Below are 16,711 nucleotides of genomic sequence, written 5' to 3'. Positions count from 1 at the left end.
ACATTACGCAGAGCTTGTTCAGTAGACGTTGGGTAACGTCCCTTGACACATTAGGATTATCTTAGCTGGACAAACAGGAAAGAACACACGTCCAACCAACCATGCGATAGCGTGTGGGCAGTGTTTCTTTTCAAACATACTTTTGTTTATTCTTTACTGGTTGTTCATTCTGTTTCCAATTCTGTAGCACGTCGTCATCCATAATCCGCATAGATATTCAGAAATCCGCGCAGCTTACAAGCTCAAGCCGGCGCTTAGTGTACATATACACGCCCTTCGGACTCAGCTGACTAAGCAGAAGACGCACAAGTCCGTGAAAAAGTAGGAAAAAAAGGGAGAAAAGACTTTCTATGTGTCTGTGTTGGTAAAAGAAGAACGAAATAGGCGAGTCAGAATGTCAACGTACGCTTAAAAAGTTTCTCCGCACGTTGCTTTCACTTCACTGTTTTGCTGATGTGTGTGTTTTATAGGCGTAGAACTGCGGCGAGATGAGTTGAGAGTGTCTGTCTTTTTCCCAATCTGTTTTTTTTTTTTTCTAAACAAAACTCCATTGCATCATCACGGCTCGTGAAAACATGGAGGGCGAAACTCTTTATGGGTCGGAAGACTCGCAGAGCGTCATGTCAGAAAGAGTCCAGACGTTGGCGCGTAACATTTACCAGGAGTTTCAGAGAATGATTCAAAAATATGATGAGGATGTAGTCAAGGTGTGTATTTCCTTTCGTTGGGATCTCTGTTTCACGGGGTCTTCATCGTGTGCTTGTTAAATATATCTGATGAACAGGATCTTATGCCCAACATTGTCAACATGTTGGAGTGTCTGGACCTGGCCTACACTGCTAACCAGGAACACGAAGTGGAATTGGAGCTTCTCAGAGAAGATAACGAGCAATTGGTGACCCAGTACGAGAGAGAAAAGCAGCTGCGCAGAACTACAGACTCTGTGAGTTACTCTTTTTTCTTGTTAAAGATGGTGATTTAATCATCTTTTCCTTTACAGAAACTTTTAGAGCTGGAAGATGTGACAGAGGAAGAAAACAAGGTACTGCAGGCCAAAGTTGAGAGTCTTGAATCTATCGTCAGAATGCTTGAACTCAAATCGAAAAATGCCACTGATCATGGTAATTCAAGAGTAAACTGTTTTGAAGGAGGAAATGCCTGTGTTGCCTGTGCAAATGTTTTTTTTTTCTATAGTTTTCCGGCTGGAAGAGAAAGAAAACGAAATGAGGAGAGAATTCACTAAAGTTCACGATAGATATACAGAGCTATTGAAAGTACACATGGATCACGTGGAAAGAACTCGAGGTTTATTGGGGACAGACCGTCTAGAAGGAGCAGGTCTGTCATCCAGACACACAGGAATGCAATCCTGGAACTTGAACGTTAATCTAACACCTCCTCATCAAATCATCAGGTACGATTTAAAGCTATTTTCTTCCTTAAGATCTACAATTGAATAAAGGTCGTCACAAAAAAAAAAGGTCTACAGGGCCATTGTCGTTTGGTTTCACATCGCTGGAAAATGCCGTCCTCACTCCTAGCAATCCGAAATTCTTTTCGAATCCAGTCGCCGATTTGGCCGGCAGCATCACTACACCGTCTTCCCTTTCTCAGCCGAACGCTCTGCAATCCGAATTGGTTTGTTTTCACTCATATCTCCCTCATCCTACAACAATACTGAAAGTATTCTCTGTGCGCCCTAGGACATGCAATCGGAATTGGAAATGTCAGGCGATGCCTCTGGATTCGAACAAAACGGGACGGCAGATCAGAGTACTTTTAAATGATACATTTTTATTTTAAATCAATTAATTATCGCGTTTTTTTCTCTCGAAGGAGATGTTTGGTCATCGACCTCCGAAAAGAAGAATTCCAGTGTGCTCAAGAAATTTGACGAAGCTATTTCTAGTCCTCATCACGAGGGCAAAAGTTTGAAGCGGAAGTATATTGATGACATGTTTTCACTTGTAAATGATGTTCTCTTAATCAAACGTAATAATTGCAGGGAGGAGCGATCGAGTAATACGTTGTACCAGGAACTGAGTTTCCAAGAGTCGTCAATCCTGGAAGATTCTAGTGAAATTACGGGTATTAAAACTTAAAAAAAAAAATTGTGAAAACACGAGGAAACCCATTGACATTCATTATCATTTTCTTTCGTGACGGATGCATTTCCTGTTTGGCAGGTAACTGGGTTCATCCAGGCGAATTTGCTTCTTCAGGTATTCATTCTGCCTTTTTGATGTACTTTTGTGTTTTGCCGTCCCTCTTGTTCCTCGGTCGCTGGGTTTTCTCACGGTCACGTAGTGTCAAATGAAAACTTGTTCCAACATGACCAGTTTTTTTTTTTTTATAATTTTCGGTTTGATTTTTTTCAAAATTTTCCAAGTTGAATTTTTCATTTTATATTGTGATTGGTTGCACAAACACGCCATTATTCTTTTCTATCTCTTTTCTATCTTTCGATTATTTGCTCATCTTGTCCTACGTATCTCTTCTCACTCTCTGTCGGGGGTGGATCACGACGCACACATTCTCAAAAATTCAATTAAAAAAAACAATGCACAAAAAAAAAAAGATTCCGAACCGGAATTGGAAGATCACGTTGAGGATGTGGATGCGAGGAGGAAGAAAGGTAAAAAGAAAGTCGCTTATTTCTCCCCCTCCTAATTATTCGTTTTGCACGCAATCTCCTGCAACGTTGTTTCCCACAATCAGATCAACCCGTTTTTGCTTCGTTTGATTTTTCTTTAAATGTCCCAACTAATCCGGTGGTTGAAAAGTTGTTCAATATTTTTTTTTGTTGTACTGATCCGGAACATTTGACTCTTTTCCAGTCACGGACAATTTTTACGGTATGGGCAAAGAAGTTGAGAACCTCATCACAGAGAACAACGAACTTTTGGCGACCAAGTAAAGTTGAATTGAAATGAATGGATTGGTCCTTTAAATTATCGGCCGTTCTCTTTTGCAATCTAGGAATGCGTTAAATATTGTCAAAGATGATTTGATAGCCAAAGTGGACGAACTCTCGAGGTAATTTGAGTTTTTGCACGAAATTTCTTTGATTTTTAAATTCTTAAAAACTAAACAAAAAATCGATTTTCAAAGTGAGCAAGAAATCCTTCGCGATGAAATCCGATCTTTGCAATCGATGCGGACTCGATTGCGACTTCGGACGGACGAGCTGGAAGCCGAAGTGAAGGCACTCCGCGAGGAAATCGAAAACGCTCGCAAAGCTGCCAAATCGGAAGAAGAGGAAGACGTGCCACTGTCGCAGCGGAAGCGTTTTACTCGCGTCGAAATGGCCCGCGTACTTATGGAACGAAATCAATACAAGGAACGCTGGATGGAACTCCAGGAAGCCGTAACGACCCCACCCCACCACTTAATCTAAATCTCGGAAGGAAAACTATTTTTTAAAAATTTGAATGTTCATTTCAAGGTTCGCTGGACTGAGATGCTACGCGCTCAGAAAGCCGCCGGACAGCAAGAAGAGACGGACAAGCGTCAGAAGCAATCCGTCTGGAAATTGTAAATAGATCGGATTATTATTTCATATTTTTTTTAAATCTTATTTTGCACATTTCAACAAAAAATCCAGTTTCAGCAACCTTTTCAATGCGGGCAATGAAAGAGAACACGGCCAGCATCCATCTACGTTGTTAAGGCAATCTCAAACTGTTCCGTCGCTCCAATTCCACGCCCAAAGCGGAAGAGTCGGACCTGGATCGCCCGTCCGTTTAACCAACGACACATCCAGGCCGCGACGCAAGGACAACGTTTTGAGTAGCGAGCGGCCGGATGCGTCTGGAGTCAAGGCCCACGTCCGTCGCCAAGATGGCCGACTTCAAGCCTACGGCTGGTCATTGCCATCCCGTCAATCTGTACCTGCCGGATCGGCTCCAACTGCGATGGGAACACCTCCGGTCACGTCGCCGAAAGGATCGTCCGTGTCGGCCACGACGGTCGGCGTTCCAGTGCCCGTCTACTGTCGACCTCTGGAGGATCAAGAGCCGGGCATGAAGATCTGGTGCGCGGCTGGCATTGACCTGACTGGCGGGCAGACTAAAGACGGTGGTTCCATGGTCGGTTCCAGCGTCTTTTACAACCCTCTTCCGGCAGATTCCGGTCCGACGCTGACTGGAGAATCTTCGGATTACACCAACAAAAAGGACGCCATTCAAACGCTGGCGGCCGAACTGGCCGAGAGCCAATGGGAGCGCGAAGACGCTGAAATGTGGGAGCGACGGTTGTCCAGCTTGGTCTGGATCATCAATTCAGCAACTGGTGAATCTTGTAATCATTTTAGCCATTTTTTGTTTTGTTTTTTGTTTTTGTTTTCTTAATCAGTCCATTCATTGATTTGTTCTGTTTAAATTCAGGTAAATCTCGAGTCAACGTCATCGATTCTAATAGGCCAGGTGACGTCATTTTGACGTTTGACATTCTGGCCGCTAACGTCCTGTGCATCGCCACTGTCGCTGGTACTTGTCATTAATTATTCATTTCTTTTAATAAATAGATAATAATAATAAAAAATAAATAAATAAATAAATGCAGGTGTAAAGGACAATGATTTCCCGCCTCCGTCAGAACCGACGCCGCCGCCGATGTCGACAGATGGCAGAAGCGAAGAGGACGATGTTGTTGACGAAGAATCCGCTTCCATCCGCAGCGATGGCGATGGATCGTCATCGAAAGGCGATGCCATTGTGGGTAGTATCCGTTACGTCAGTTGCAGCGTTGCCGGATCCGACCCGCTGGAACACCCCAAAGAAAATGATAATGAAGGTAAATTGTTTTTGGGGTTTTTTTGTTTTGTTGTTGTTATGATTTCCGCCTTGGTTTTTGGATTTGTTCGTGACGATGTTTGCGTGTCTTTTTTTTTTCTTTCCCGTTTTGTTTACATTTCCGTTTCGTGTATCCGTTTGCGTGGGCGTGTCCGTGAACAGTCTTTCAACCCACTTTGTCTAAACGGATGGTTTCTGTCGAAGGTACAATTTATTTATTTTTTTAATGGCTTATTAGGATGACTTGATTGTTAACTTACACGTGACCTTAAAATTAATTGCTTGTTGTGTTTGCGACTAACAGGAGAAGCCGCCATCTCAGAGCCGGAAGTTCCCGCCTCCCGAAATCGAACGTTCCGCAACACTTGGAATATTCCTCCTTGGAGTGATGTGATTAAAGATGGACTCTCCGAACCCAGTAAAAGTCTGTTAACATTTCTGAAATTATTGACTGATATGCAAATACTTATTTAATTAACATTTAAAAAACAAAACAAAAACAAAACAATTTATAGGTTTCGGTCCAGTTTCAACGGCGTTGGCCACCGTCTGGATGGGATGTCAATGCGGCCGCCTCTACATCCATTCAGCCGTTCTTCACTGGAAGAAACCATTGCGCGTCATCAAATTACCCGATGCCGTCCTGGCCATCATGTACGTCTTGATTAATTCATTTTGAAACCAATTTCATTGACGGGCTTAAGTTAATTTTCGAATCCGAATTCTTCAGACATGTCCGCGGCCGAGTACTTGCAGCCCTGGCCAACGGTCAAGTAGCCATTTTTGCCCGGTCAGCCACCGATGGTGAGTGGGACTTGTCTGCCTATTGGCTTTTGGAATTGGCTCCGCCCACTGTGGCCGTCCGATGCCTGACGCGAGTCCATTCCACAGTGTGGGCCGCCTTCCGCAACAAGATCGCCGTCATCGATCCTGAATCTCTCCGCGTTGAGGTTCCATTTGCCCTCCAATTTTTGCGTCCCTTCAAAAAATTAGCAATTCAATTGTTTTGGAACAGACTTGCTTCGAAGCTCATCCGCGCAAAGAAAGCCAAATCCGGCAACTGTGTTGGGCTGGTGACGGAGTCTGGATATCGATCCGGTTGGATTCTTCTATCCGGCTCTTCCACGCCCACGACTTCCGGCACCTGCAGGACGTCGATGTCGAACCCTACGTCTCTAAAATGCTCGGTATACTTCATTTAAATCATCAATTTTTTTTTAAATACTGAAATTCAGAGGAACCTTTTCCGTTGATGCGACCAAAGGGACGGGCAAGTTGGGCTTCTCCTTCGTCCGCATCACGTCGATGATGATCAGTTTGCAGCGATTGTGGATGGGCACGGGTAATGGAGTCATCATTTCTGTTCCGCTGTCGGAGAGTTCGGCCTCTAGCGGCAAACCAGTTGTCATCAAGGACATTTTATCGTCGCTCAATCACAACCAGTTGGCATCCATCAACGGTCCGGCTTCAATCAACGCTGGCGGAGATGAGAGGGACGAATCGACATCACAACCGCCTTCCAGCACGTCCGTCTACAGGTATCCACTTCATCATCGTTTCTTATTTTTTTCAAATTTGATTTGCAAAAAAATTAAGAACGGATAAACAAATGAATAGCGACCCGAGAGATCGAGTGGTGGCCGGCAGCTTCATTCCTTACTGCTCAATGGCCCAAGCGCAGCTTTCGTTCCACGGTCACAAAGATGCAGTCAAGTTCTTCGTTGCTGTTCCAGGTACGAAATGAAACGCGTTCCTCCATTTTTTGTTTGTCCTTTTCAACGTTTTCTAATAAATAGGACAAGGTGGCGCTTCTGCGGCATCTTGCGATGTTGCCCAACCGGCCGAATCAGCCTCCACCGCACCGAGTCCGACGTCGATGCTCGTTTTATCCGGCGGAGAAGGTTACGTCGATTTCCGTCAAGGTAAAAACAAAATTTCCCTTTTTTTTTTTTCTTTTTTTCTGGCAGATCCTTGAGGGGAACATTTTTTTTTCCCCAGTTGTGCTTTGGGGTGGCAGCACTTTCACTTTTTTTTTTTAAATAATTTTCATTTGTAAAAGTAAATGAAAATGGGGTTAGAAGTAATTTTGAAAAAAAGCGGAAAAAAAGATAGTCAACGGCTCGTATGAATTTTTGCGTGCAGAGCCGGACGACTTACAAGAAACGGCCAGCCATTTGATTGTGTGGCAGGTAGCCCTGCCCATCCAACCGCCTGCTACAAGTCGACCCTCTCGTGAATCCGACCGAATTTAATTTAGAAACAAAATTTAAACAAAAAAATTAAAAAATTGATTTTGTTCAATTTTAAATGGTCGACTGGCTAACTCAAAAATTGCCGAATTTCTTTTTTGTCATCCTCTCAAGTCAATTGATATTTTTTAGTTGTAATTCCATTCATTTCTTTAAAAAAAAAAAATGGCCGGATGATTTGCTAAATTTTTTTTTGTTTTGTAATGTCATTTGGTTGGCCAATTTCGTCTGAGGAGAAATCATTTTTCGTTCATTTTCGTTTGTTATTCATTGTTGGGTTGGGCTTTTCATGTGTTTAGTCCATTTCTTTCCTCCACGTGCTGCATTTATGATTTGTTGTATTTATGATTTTTGTTTTGTTTCTTTTTTGTTCTGTTCTCTTTTTTTTTTTTGTTTGACTACTGGCGCGGGTTGGTGTCTTGTTTTGCTGGTGTCATGATGTGGTTCGCGAACGCAAAAAAAAAAACAAAAAAAAAAAACATAAACATAAAAAACGTACGTATTTAACCAACGTCGAAAAAAAAAAAAAACAAAAAATCCCCGGAAAAAAAAACAGGTCAGGACGATGATGAGGATTACCGTGGACTGTCGCACGGTGAAACCAGCCACATCATCGTCTGGCAAGTGCACTGTTGACTTTCCAGTTTTCACCTTTCTCTTGTCTTTCTTGATTTGACCCTTGAAAATGCTAATTTCTTGTAATGGAGAAACACACTTTTTTTTTTTTTAAACTTAATAGGCTAATCAAATTCTATACCTTTCTCACCTTTCATTCTTTGTTCCTCTGTGTGTTGACTCTGCGAGAAAAAATGAAACCAAAAAAGTAATGAATTCTTGACAGTAGGAAATGGACGATGGCTTGAGCCACTCAAATTGATAGAATTCATCAGCTATTATTAGACTTTCTTTTGCCACTTTGACCCTAGCATTCCTTCGATCTTTGTAAACCCGCACATCCTGTTGTGAACGCTTTATCAGTCAGTCGTAGTTGATTACCCCCTCCAGCTAAATCTAATAACACTCTCTTTCGTTTCGTCTTTAATGCAAAGTGTGTATGTGCGTGACTGTGGGTGTGAGGGTATTTAAACAACTCTCTCCGATAAATTGTGAAACCTTTCATCTTTAAACAAATAATTAAGGAGCAGATTATACTCGTATGCAACAACAACAACAAAAACTATCGAATACAATGGAGTCGATTGAAAATAAGGCCATTTATTTGACTCGTTTTATATTTGCCCCGATATACATTCTATAATGAGATTCATTTTTTGCAACTTTCGTGATAAAAATAACTTTTAAAAAACAAATTAAATGAAATTATGGAACGATGGCGATAATGCCGCAAGCGAGACGGGCACCTGCATTGCCCGTCTTGGTGCTGCCTTCGTTCTCAACGCGTCCGAGATCGTCTTCGGCAGCGTGAACGACAAAAGCCCGTCCCAGGATGGACTCTGGCCCGCTAAGTGAGACGACGGTATCGACGAAATTGATGACGGCTAGTCCCTGGTCATCGGCCACAATGTTGCCCAGGTCTCCAGCGTGACGCTGATCAGGGCCGTCGTGAGGGGCACCGTGAAGAGCTTTGCGGGGATTGTAATGGGGGCCAGTGGAATCGCATCCTTTGCTGAATACATCGCCGAATTGATGAACGTGGAAGCCATGTTTGCCCGGCGTCAATCCAGTGATCCGGCCGACGATCCGCACTCCACCGGCCGCTGCTGATTCGGTCAAATCGAGGACACCACTGACTGGTGATTTTCCAGCCAAAAATACGCGAGCGTTCAGGTCCTGTGTCCAGCAGGATCCAGCCAACATGGACACCAACAAGCAAAACAAAGCAGCAGACGACGGCATCGTTTCGTACTACTCTAATCAAATCAAAATGACGATAGAAATCAAATAATTTCATTTTGGTTTTAGAGGAAATTTGTTAATGAGGGAATGTAATCAGTTTTATTTACCTTGTGGACGAATTGGGCACAGGAGGAAGACTGACGAAGAAAGAACTGGTGTTGACTTGCCTTTATATAGGCGTGTGTTATGTGTTTGGCGCACACTTTCCCGCTCTCAAAACCAGCTGTCTTTAGATTTCTTACGCTTAATTTAATTTATCGAGAACTTTTGGTTTCCCCACGTTTTTAGTATCCTTTGTTTTGATTGGTGCACGCCGTTTCCTTTTATTACCTGTTTTCATGTTTACCAAAGACTAAAAGGAAAAGGAGTCGTTTCACCTTGGAAAATGACCCAAGAGTCTTCTTTGTTTAATTTTTTTGTTTTTAAACATCTGTTGGAAAGTTGATGGCATTAAATAGTAGGTGAAATAAACAAACTCGGTTTTGGCCTGAGGGATAGTGACGAGAAATTTATGTAAACAAGTACAGAGATCAAAATCTTGTTCATCATCTGGAAAGGAACCAAATGCATACTTTTGGTTCGAATGCTAAAACCACGGCGTGCGTTTCCTGTTTCGTGTGGCTTAATTTAGGCACCTTAATGTGGTTTGCCATGTATGTGTTTGGAAAGAGAGATTGATTACACATCTGGATGAGGTATCTAGTTGTGGAACACGAGTGTGATTCATCCCAGATGTGAACATTTTAGGGACTTTTTCTTTCATATTTGAAAATGTGTCAGATTATATAATGGCAGTGCGCACGGCACTGCTGCACACAACCTAAATTCGCAGAGAAAGATAATGTATACTTGGCTTTGCTATGGATTTTCGTGCTTTGAATTTTTAATCTTGTCGTGGAAGGCTGAAAATGGCGTTAGTACGAATCAATACGCTTGGTGAATGAAAATACTGTTTTCTAAACCACTTCAGTCCCACGCAGTAAACTGTGATAAAAAAGAAGACAGTAGATTAACACTCGAACAGTAGGATGGAAAAAGCATAATAAAAATTTTTAAAAAAAATTTTTTTAAAAAAAAAAATTTTATATTTTTATTAAAAAAAAAAAAAAAAAAAAAAAAATATAAAAAAAAAATGAGTGATGTTTAAATAGATACAGTCAATCGAATCGTCTGTTAAAAGCAATTAATTTTAATATATTATATAAAGAATAAGTATGTGAATTCTTTTCCGTGAATGTCAATCTTTTCCGTTTTAAAAATGTGTACTAAATTTTTCAGGTTACAGTTCGGCACCGAACGTTCTTAATTGTTAAAAGTTTTAGCTCACTGAAGCATGCACCCACGAGTTTTTAAGATCAATTTCGGCATTGCGTTCATTAAGTGCTCTGCTTGTGGTTCCTTGATTTCTAATCTGTGAATTTGGTTTTCACTCACATACTGGCCTTGGTGCTTGATGTTTTGGCATGATTTCTCTGTGAGCTTCTAATCCCTGTCCGAACTTTTGACATGGACCATACGTGAACCAGTTGATTGAGTGTTGGGAGGTACGTACACGATTTGTCTGATCCAAGTCATTTCCTTCTCTTCTCCTAAATCTTCTAATTTTTCCCTTGCTGTAACCATTTCACATAGTTTGTGGTTATTATAGTGACGCGCTTGTGTGGCAAAGTTCTATACAAGGGGAGTTGGATTCCATGGCAATTGTGGTTTTTTTTCTTTTAAAATTAGTGTCGCGCTTGTTTTTTTTTTGGAATCCCTGAGATTTAACAGGAGTAAAATTTATTTATAAAAAATTTTAATTTTTTTTTTTTTTTTTTTTTTTTTTTTTTTATTTTTTTTTGAGGTTCTAGTTCTTTTTTCAAAAACTGTCTTCCCTAAAAATCACCACGTTGGAAGGCTTGCAAAAAGAAATGGCATCCAGCTCAGTGAGTCAGGAGGATGTGGAGAAGGATTTCCAGCTGCTGAGCAGACGCAGCAAGATCCGAACAGCAAGGGCCAGGAATCCCCTTCCTTTTTCACAAAGACCGGGTAACAGTCATTCACCACCCGTCATTCAAGTTCACATTCCATCTTAAATTTTTTAAAATTAATAGTTGATGAGATGGAGGCAGAGGACAGAGAAGAGAGTCCCAAACCAGTTGGCAAGACCAAGGAACGCAGAGCAGTCAGAACAGAAAGGTGAGATCAACAGTCATCCAACACTTTCCTGTTTCTTACTTACTTACTTACCTTGTGTGCTCGTGTAGGCCAAACTTTGTCAACAAAGGCAAACTTCAAAGGGATAGACGTAAATTGCGCGAGAAGAGACGCAGCACGGGTGTAGTCCATTTACAATCAACAGAGGTAATTGACCCTCTTGGCTGTCATCTTCTTTTCTTCCTTAAAACAAGGTTCATTTTTTATTAGTCAACTGGTGGCAGCACAGGAGAGGATGATGGAGAGCAGTCACCTTCCTGGGATGAGACCAAGAAAAATACAGTCATTAACGAAGGCAGCGGAATAGATGTAAGCACTTGTGGTGTCATTCATCACGGACTGAAATTCCTGCTAACAATTAAACTGTAATTTTTCTTTTAGCCTGGTAAAGTCGATCCGAAAAATCCTGGGCGTTCCTATATTGGGTATGTCACAGTGTTTGACCACAAGAAATAGATTGATAATGAATTAATGAAACATTTAGGCCATCGGACTTGGAAGCAGATGACGAAGACACCCAGGATGGCGATTCGCTAAATCATTTGAAACTCGACATCAATCTGACTGAATTGAACATTAAGGATGACTCGCAGCTGTCAACGTCACACGACAGCACACCCGAATCCCCACCAATCGATTTGGTTGAGGTATTATTACTTTAAGCGTCGTCCCAGTTGATATTACTCACATCGTTGAACATTTGGAACTCAGCAGGCGTTGCAGAGAGCTAAGCAGGAGATGAAGCATCTCAGCACGCAGCTTGGTGAAGCCCGTCGTGAGATCTCTCTGCTCAAAGCCGAACGGGATTTTTTGCGGGAGCAAAATCTGGGTTTGCGGAACAGAGCTCTAGCCGAGAAAAAATGAATCTAGGAGAAAAGAAAAAGAGACTTGTTGGTTAAAAATGTGACCCACTTCATTTTCACGTAGGTCTCTCCTACCCCTTTCCCTCCTGCAGATCATTCAAGTCCCTTTTTGGTATTACAACTGGTTTACGTTTTTCATTTTGAAAATGCTTTACTAAAAATCGAAGGCAGCTCCTTGTTTTCGCCTCGAATATCGCGAAACCTCAACATTTACGTCCTTTGTCGCCATTTGATTTTTTTTCCCCCCTTTCGTAAAAGTTTTACCGTTGCCTTTGGCAATATGACCCCTTCCTCATCAGGCTATTCCTTTTTTGCTATTTGTTTCTTTTCTTTTTTTTGTGGCTTCGATTCATGTTGTATCCCCTAATCAACAATCCTTTTCATGTGATGGAAATGAAGTTTGAATATTTATTGTTAAACTTGCTGATGAATGATAAAATTAGATACAATAAAAATCCTGTATGGAAGGTTAATGAACTGACGCTCATGTATAACAAACGAGTAAATGTACGTACGCTCTACCGGTGGGCGATGTAGAACTACTGAGCTCTTGCTCTATATGAAATGGCCGAATGGAACTCCAGTACTGTTAAAGAGAAATTATCTGATTGTTGGGTCTATAGGATAGCAACGACGATTGCAAAAATTAACTACGAACCAATCCCGCCATAATTATCAAACCCTTGTCCGTTTGGTTTATTAAACTCTTGACTTTGAAGCCCTCTGAAGGACCGCCAGGCTATTTTGTAATCCGTAAAACTTCTTAGTCAGGTTCATTTGTTTAAGTCAACATTTTAAGTCTTATCTTCCGGGTTTCAAAACAAATTTACTGAACGCAGAGCATGGTGATTTACGGTCCATGGGAAAACGAACTTTGGAAAAAAAGAATTTTTGGCGCGCAATCATTGTAGCCCTCCCTCATGTTCTCTAATCCCCGAAACGTTGTTTGAAAGGACTTGTTTTACCTTGTTTTACTTTACCTTGTTTTACACCAGGTGTAAAGATGTTAGTTTCTAAATTTCAACTTGGATGCAATTTAATTTTTAAATGTTAAAGCAGTTCTCTCTAAACTGATAGTACCAGACCGATGGGTTCACGGCATCAAAGAATCGTTAATCCAGCCCGTCTCCAACCACGTCTTAGCCGTGGGAAGGATTGTCGACTACTGTCGAAAATGTAGTACGTGACCACGCGATCGTTGTGCGCCTGGCAGATGCTTAAAAGAGGCAATATAGACATTCAGATTTTGACCGTCTACCTTAATCTGCAATCTGGTAATAATTACAACTAAAGACTTGCACATTAAACCCCGAAACTCACCCAACCGGGCAGCTTTTTGCAAATTCGATTCCCGTAACGTGTCCCAAAATGGCTGACAATTCTGCTGTAGCGCTGCAGCGGAATTTGGCAAAACTTCTGCGACGACCCCTGTAGAGCTGCAATTTGGCGCGTGATTTTCTTGTCGTTGCTCCATTCGTGCTCATTTTCCTGGTCGAAGATGACGACTTACGATCGCGGTAAGCTAATCTTGATCCCCTTTTTATTGGGTTTATTATCTTTTAAGGTAATTTCCCCTTTTTAAATTATAGAAGACTTTTATGACAGTGATGCTACGCAGTTCAGTGAATCCGATGATGATAACTTTGAAGGGAATTTTGGAGTTGATCCAATCGATGACCTTGATCAATGGATTCCCCCTCTTTTCTATCTAGCCAAAGGTTTTGAATAGCTAAGCTGTTCAATTTCTTTGCATTTGACTTGTTATGCCTAAATGATTTGTTACTTCATTATTGCGTCATCAAGGTTCTCTACAGAGCATTCAGAATAACAAAAGCAGCCTGGAAAATTTTTGTTTAGCATGTTGGGAAAAAGGAATGCATCCCCATCCGTTTTTTAACGGTGGTCTTTGCCATCCATGCAAAGTAGGTTTGAAGATATTTTCATACCATAGGACAAGCACAGAATTGCTTTTCTAATGATGTTAATTTATTTACAGGAAAGATTGCTACATACAATGTTTTCAAAAAGTGCAGATGGTTTTCACGTATGTTATACAGACCTTATTTGCCAACATTTTTGTCAAGTGTATAACAACTTCACTAACAAATGATTTACCAACATAGCTCTATTGCACTGTTTGTGGATCAAGATCAAATGCCTGTGTGAATTGCACGAGCAGCAATTGCATAAAGTATTGTTTGATACATTTCTTTTTCTTTCAATTTTTAAGTATTTAATTTTATGTAGAAAGTACTGTGTGAATTGCCTGAATATCTGGACGGATTACAGTGACAAGCTAGTAAATAATAAATCCAATGACTGGATTTGTTTCCTTTGCCTCCCAGAACCCAATCTTTTACTGCAAGCTAATCATGATTGGGCTCAAAAGGTAAAAAAAAATCAATATATAAGGAATATCTGAATATATATTCATGGATCTGGTTTTCAGGTTTTGTTCTTTCATGAACCGCTATCGGTGTATGGTCCGAGAGCTCTGTACTGGAAGAAGCAACCCTTGCGTGTTTTGTCTCTCTTTGACGGAATTGGGACTGGTAAGGGAAGGTGTCATTTATTTTTCTGATTCATAGGCCTAGGAGCTTACTTTGGCATCTTGAATAAGGTTTGGTGGCATTACGCAAACTGGGTATTCAAGTAGAAGTTTACTACGCCTCTGAGGTTTTGACTGCTGCGGCCACTGTCTCCAGGACCAGACTAGGAGGAGTGCTCCAGCACATCGGCAGCGTGGGGGAAGTAACGGAGAGGCGGCTAGAAGAGATAGCACCTATTCACCTGCTCATCGGGGGCTCCCCTTGCAATGATTTTAGCGCCATTAACCGATTCCCCAAAGATTTTTACGGTACTTTTCTTTTGATTTCCTTTGCTTTTTCAGTAAACTTAAATTGTTGATTGCGATTTTATCTGTTTTCCAGACCCAAGAGGTTATTCGAGATATTTCTTCGATTTCGTCCGAGTTCTGAATCTCATGCGGAAGATCAATGGGCAATATCAGCATCTACTGTGGCTCTTTGAAAATGTAGCGTCCATGCCTCAACATTATCGCGACACAATATCCAGGTGTTTATCTTACTTGGATCGAATTTTAATTCCAATTTTTTCTCACGATATTTTTTTTAAATTTGTTATATTCTTTAGGCATTTGGATTGCCAGCCAGCCGTAATTGATGCCAAGAACTTCAGCCCTCAACTACGCAGACGCCTCTTTTGGGGTAACATTCCCGGGCTTTTTACCGTTCACGCCGAGCAAATGACGATGGATGGGGAACCGTTGACCCTCGACAAATCTCTGATGCCTAACTCTGGTCGTAGTGCTGCCCAGGCCAAGATCCGAACTCTGACGACCAACACCAATTCACTGCTGCAAGGCAGGACAGAGAACTGCAAGAGCCGAAAGGATTTGGCCTCGCTCTTTCCGGTTCGTTTCTCTTTCCAACAAGATGAACTGCGAAACGCCGATGTCGAAAGCGATGTTGCTAGACATTCGAAGAAAGGAAAAAGGGACTCCACAAGCGGCATAAATGCAACCGATAAACCTCCGCGTACGGTACTGTATCGTTACTTTCGTTTTGTTAAGAGTTCGTTATCAAATATGTGGTGCCTTAGGTGGCCGATGAAGATGACAACCAGCAGACGGACGTATTGTGGCTCCAGGAAATTGAACATGTTTTTGGTCTGCCTCGCCATTTTACCGATGTGGGAAACATGTCCCGCACTGATCGTCAGAAGCTTTTGGGTCACGCCTGGTCGGTTCCAGTCATCGTTTCTATTTTCTCCAATCTCAAGAGTTACACGGTTTGAAACTCTCCGACAAGGTCGTGTATCTTTAGCTTTCAAACTTGTTGATCACAAGTTTTCATTTAATGTTGATTTTAACAGATAAGGTAATCCAGATGTTCTCTTTTTTTTTTAATTTTTTTTCAAATCTAACCCAGAAATGAAACCAGTTATAACTTGTTTACTTTTCAAACGTTTGAAATTTTGAAGTTTATTGAATTTTTTACTAAAGGCCATTTATTATCAGGCCATACTTTGAAGGTAGGCCACCGGTAAGGATTGCTTTAAAAAAGAAATTTGGCCTGGACAGGGCTAAAACAACAAAGGTGCTAATAGCATACATGCCCACAAGGCCTTCATCAAATCATTGATACTGCATTATCCCAAGATTTGGCGGCTATCAAATTATTTAATTTTGCTCCTTATGGTGTCCTTTTAGGATCTTATCTATATTTTCCTTCTCTTGGGCTTAAAAAATGGTCACATAAAAGATTCGATATCCTGACCACTCCTCTTGCTTGTAGGTCTGTGTGATCCTTTTATTTGCCGAATGCAGTTCACGAGTTTAGATCAGAATTTGGTCTAAATAGGGGATTACGGTACATGCCAAATGTAGCTGCTAATGAAACTAACATAGCTTTTACTAGATAAGACTTTAGTACTCTGATGATAAAAACCCTTCCTTCTTTTCTTGTCTCGGACGAACTTGTCTGCTCTTGTTATTTTATCTGCAGGTCACCAGGATCGTGTGATTTCCCATGGCGTTCGGAACGTGATCCCCCTGGCTCGTGAGATCTGAAAAATTGGACTTTCTAGCGAGTACGTGTAAATTTTAATTCATTCTTTTACGATGGGATTATTCCTGAATATTTCTTGAATATCGTAAATTGCCAATAATCAATTCCTAAAATTGACTCGTTTTCTTTTTCTGCTTTTAGAATAACACGACTGTCTTGAAATG

At 41.3% G+C, this 16,711-nt stretch overlaps 4 protein-coding genes across 15 annotated transcripts; 3 read left to right on the top strand and 1 right to left on the bottom strand.

Moving 5' to 3' along the window:
* Positions 1 to 38: 38 nt before the first annotated feature.
* On the top strand, positions 39 to 8,252 carry LOC116922645 (JNK-interacting protein 3). Of its 9 annotated transcripts, XM_045173341.1 has the most exons (27): positions 40 to 402; positions 471 to 707; positions 785 to 943; positions 1,001 to 1,121; positions 1,195 to 1,414; positions 1,482 to 1,638; positions 1,704 to 1,773; positions 1,837 to 1,942; positions 2,006 to 2,088; positions 2,187 to 2,222; positions 2,579 to 2,635; positions 2,838 to 2,913; positions 2,980 to 3,036; positions 3,112 to 3,367; positions 3,446 to 3,534; positions 3,605 to 4,299; positions 4,386 to 4,487; positions 4,564 to 4,794; positions 4,956 to 4,997; positions 5,098 to 5,217; positions 5,309 to 5,447; positions 5,524 to 5,743; positions 5,809 to 5,980; positions 6,058 to 6,331; positions 6,390 to 6,526; positions 6,590 to 6,715; positions 6,936 to 7,146. In XM_045173341.1, exons 2-27 carry the CDS (start codon positions 576 to 578, stop codon positions 7,043 to 7,045), a joined length of 3,987 nt encoding a protein of 1,328 aa, XP_045029276.1. In that variant the 5' UTR covers positions 40 to 402; positions 471 to 575; the 3' UTR covers positions 7,046 to 7,146. The 9 variants fall into 9 exon arrangements, with proteins under 9 accessions (XP_045029277.1, XP_045029282.1, XP_045029281.1 ...); XM_045173342.1 differs by having other exon boundaries at positions 39 to 707; positions 5,098 to 5,211; XM_045173345.1 differs by lacking the exon at positions 6,936 to 7,146 and adding an exon at positions 7,599 to 8,252 and having other exon boundaries at positions 40 to 707.
* Positions 8,238 to 9,162, bottom strand: LOC116922651 (superoxide dismutase [Cu-Zn], chloroplastic). 2 transcript variants are annotated; one of them, XM_045173350.1, is made up of 2 exons: positions 9,007 to 9,162; positions 8,238 to 8,913 (listed from the first exon to the last, which is right to left on the bottom strand). In XM_045173350.1, the coding sequence occupies exon 2, from the start codon at positions 8,897 to 8,899 to the stop codon at positions 8,363 to 8,365; it is 537 nt and encodes a 178-aa protein (XP_045029285.1). In that variant the 5' UTR covers positions 8,900 to 8,913; positions 9,007 to 9,162; the 3' UTR covers positions 8,238 to 8,362. The 2 variants fall into 2 exon arrangements, with proteins under 2 accessions (XP_045029285.1, XP_032784910.2); XM_032929019.2 differs by having other exon boundaries at positions 8,238 to 8,908; positions 9,007 to 9,160.
* Positions 9,163 to 10,740: 1,578 nt separating this feature from the next.
* On the top strand, positions 10,741 to 12,431 carry LOC116922644 (PRKC apoptosis WT1 regulator protein). 2 transcript variants are annotated; one of them, XM_045173492.1, is made up of 7 exons: positions 10,741 to 10,927; positions 10,993 to 11,077; positions 11,146 to 11,242; positions 11,306 to 11,404; positions 11,477 to 11,520; positions 11,580 to 11,742; positions 11,810 to 12,431. In XM_045173492.1, exons 1-7 carry the CDS (start codon positions 10,810 to 10,812, stop codon positions 11,957 to 11,959), a joined length of 756 nt encoding a protein of 251 aa, XP_045029427.1. In that variant the 5' UTR covers positions 10,741 to 10,809; the 3' UTR covers positions 11,960 to 12,431. The 2 variants fall into 2 exon arrangements, with proteins under 2 accessions (XP_045029427.1, XP_032784902.2); XM_032929011.2 differs by having other exon boundaries at positions 11,807 to 12,431.
* Positions 12,432 to 13,326: 895 nt separating this feature from the next.
* LOC116922472 (DNA (cytosine-5)-methyltransferase 3B) lies at positions 13,327 to 15,916 on the top strand. Of its 2 annotated transcripts, none has more exons than XM_032928836.2 (11): positions 13,327 to 13,475; positions 13,548 to 13,676; positions 13,762 to 13,880; positions 13,955 to 14,002; positions 14,082 to 14,149; positions 14,206 to 14,347; positions 14,408 to 14,510; positions 14,579 to 14,815; positions 14,889 to 15,033; positions 15,112 to 15,520; positions 15,580 to 15,916. In XM_032928836.2, the coding sequence occupies exons 1-11, from the start codon at positions 13,457 to 13,459 to the stop codon at positions 15,772 to 15,774; spliced, it is 1,614 nt and encodes a 537-aa protein (XP_032784727.2). In that variant the 5' UTR covers positions 13,327 to 13,456; the 3' UTR covers positions 15,775 to 15,916. The 2 variants fall into 2 exon arrangements, with proteins under 2 accessions (XP_032784727.2, XP_032784728.2); XM_032928837.2 differs by having other exon boundaries at positions 15,112 to 15,515; positions 15,580 to 15,721.
* The last annotated feature ends 795 nt before the right edge of the window (positions 15,917 to 16,711 follow it).

Source organism: Daphnia magna, linkage group LG5, assembly GCF_020631705.1.
Source record: "Daphnia magna isolate NIES linkage group LG5, ASM2063170v1.1, whole genome shotgun sequence".
Taxonomy (NCBI): domain Eukaryota; kingdom Metazoa; phylum Arthropoda; class Branchiopoda; order Diplostraca; family Daphniidae; genus Daphnia; species Daphnia magna.
Note: the sequence above shows the minus strand (reverse complement) of the source record. Positions and strands in the feature narration are given on the sequence as shown.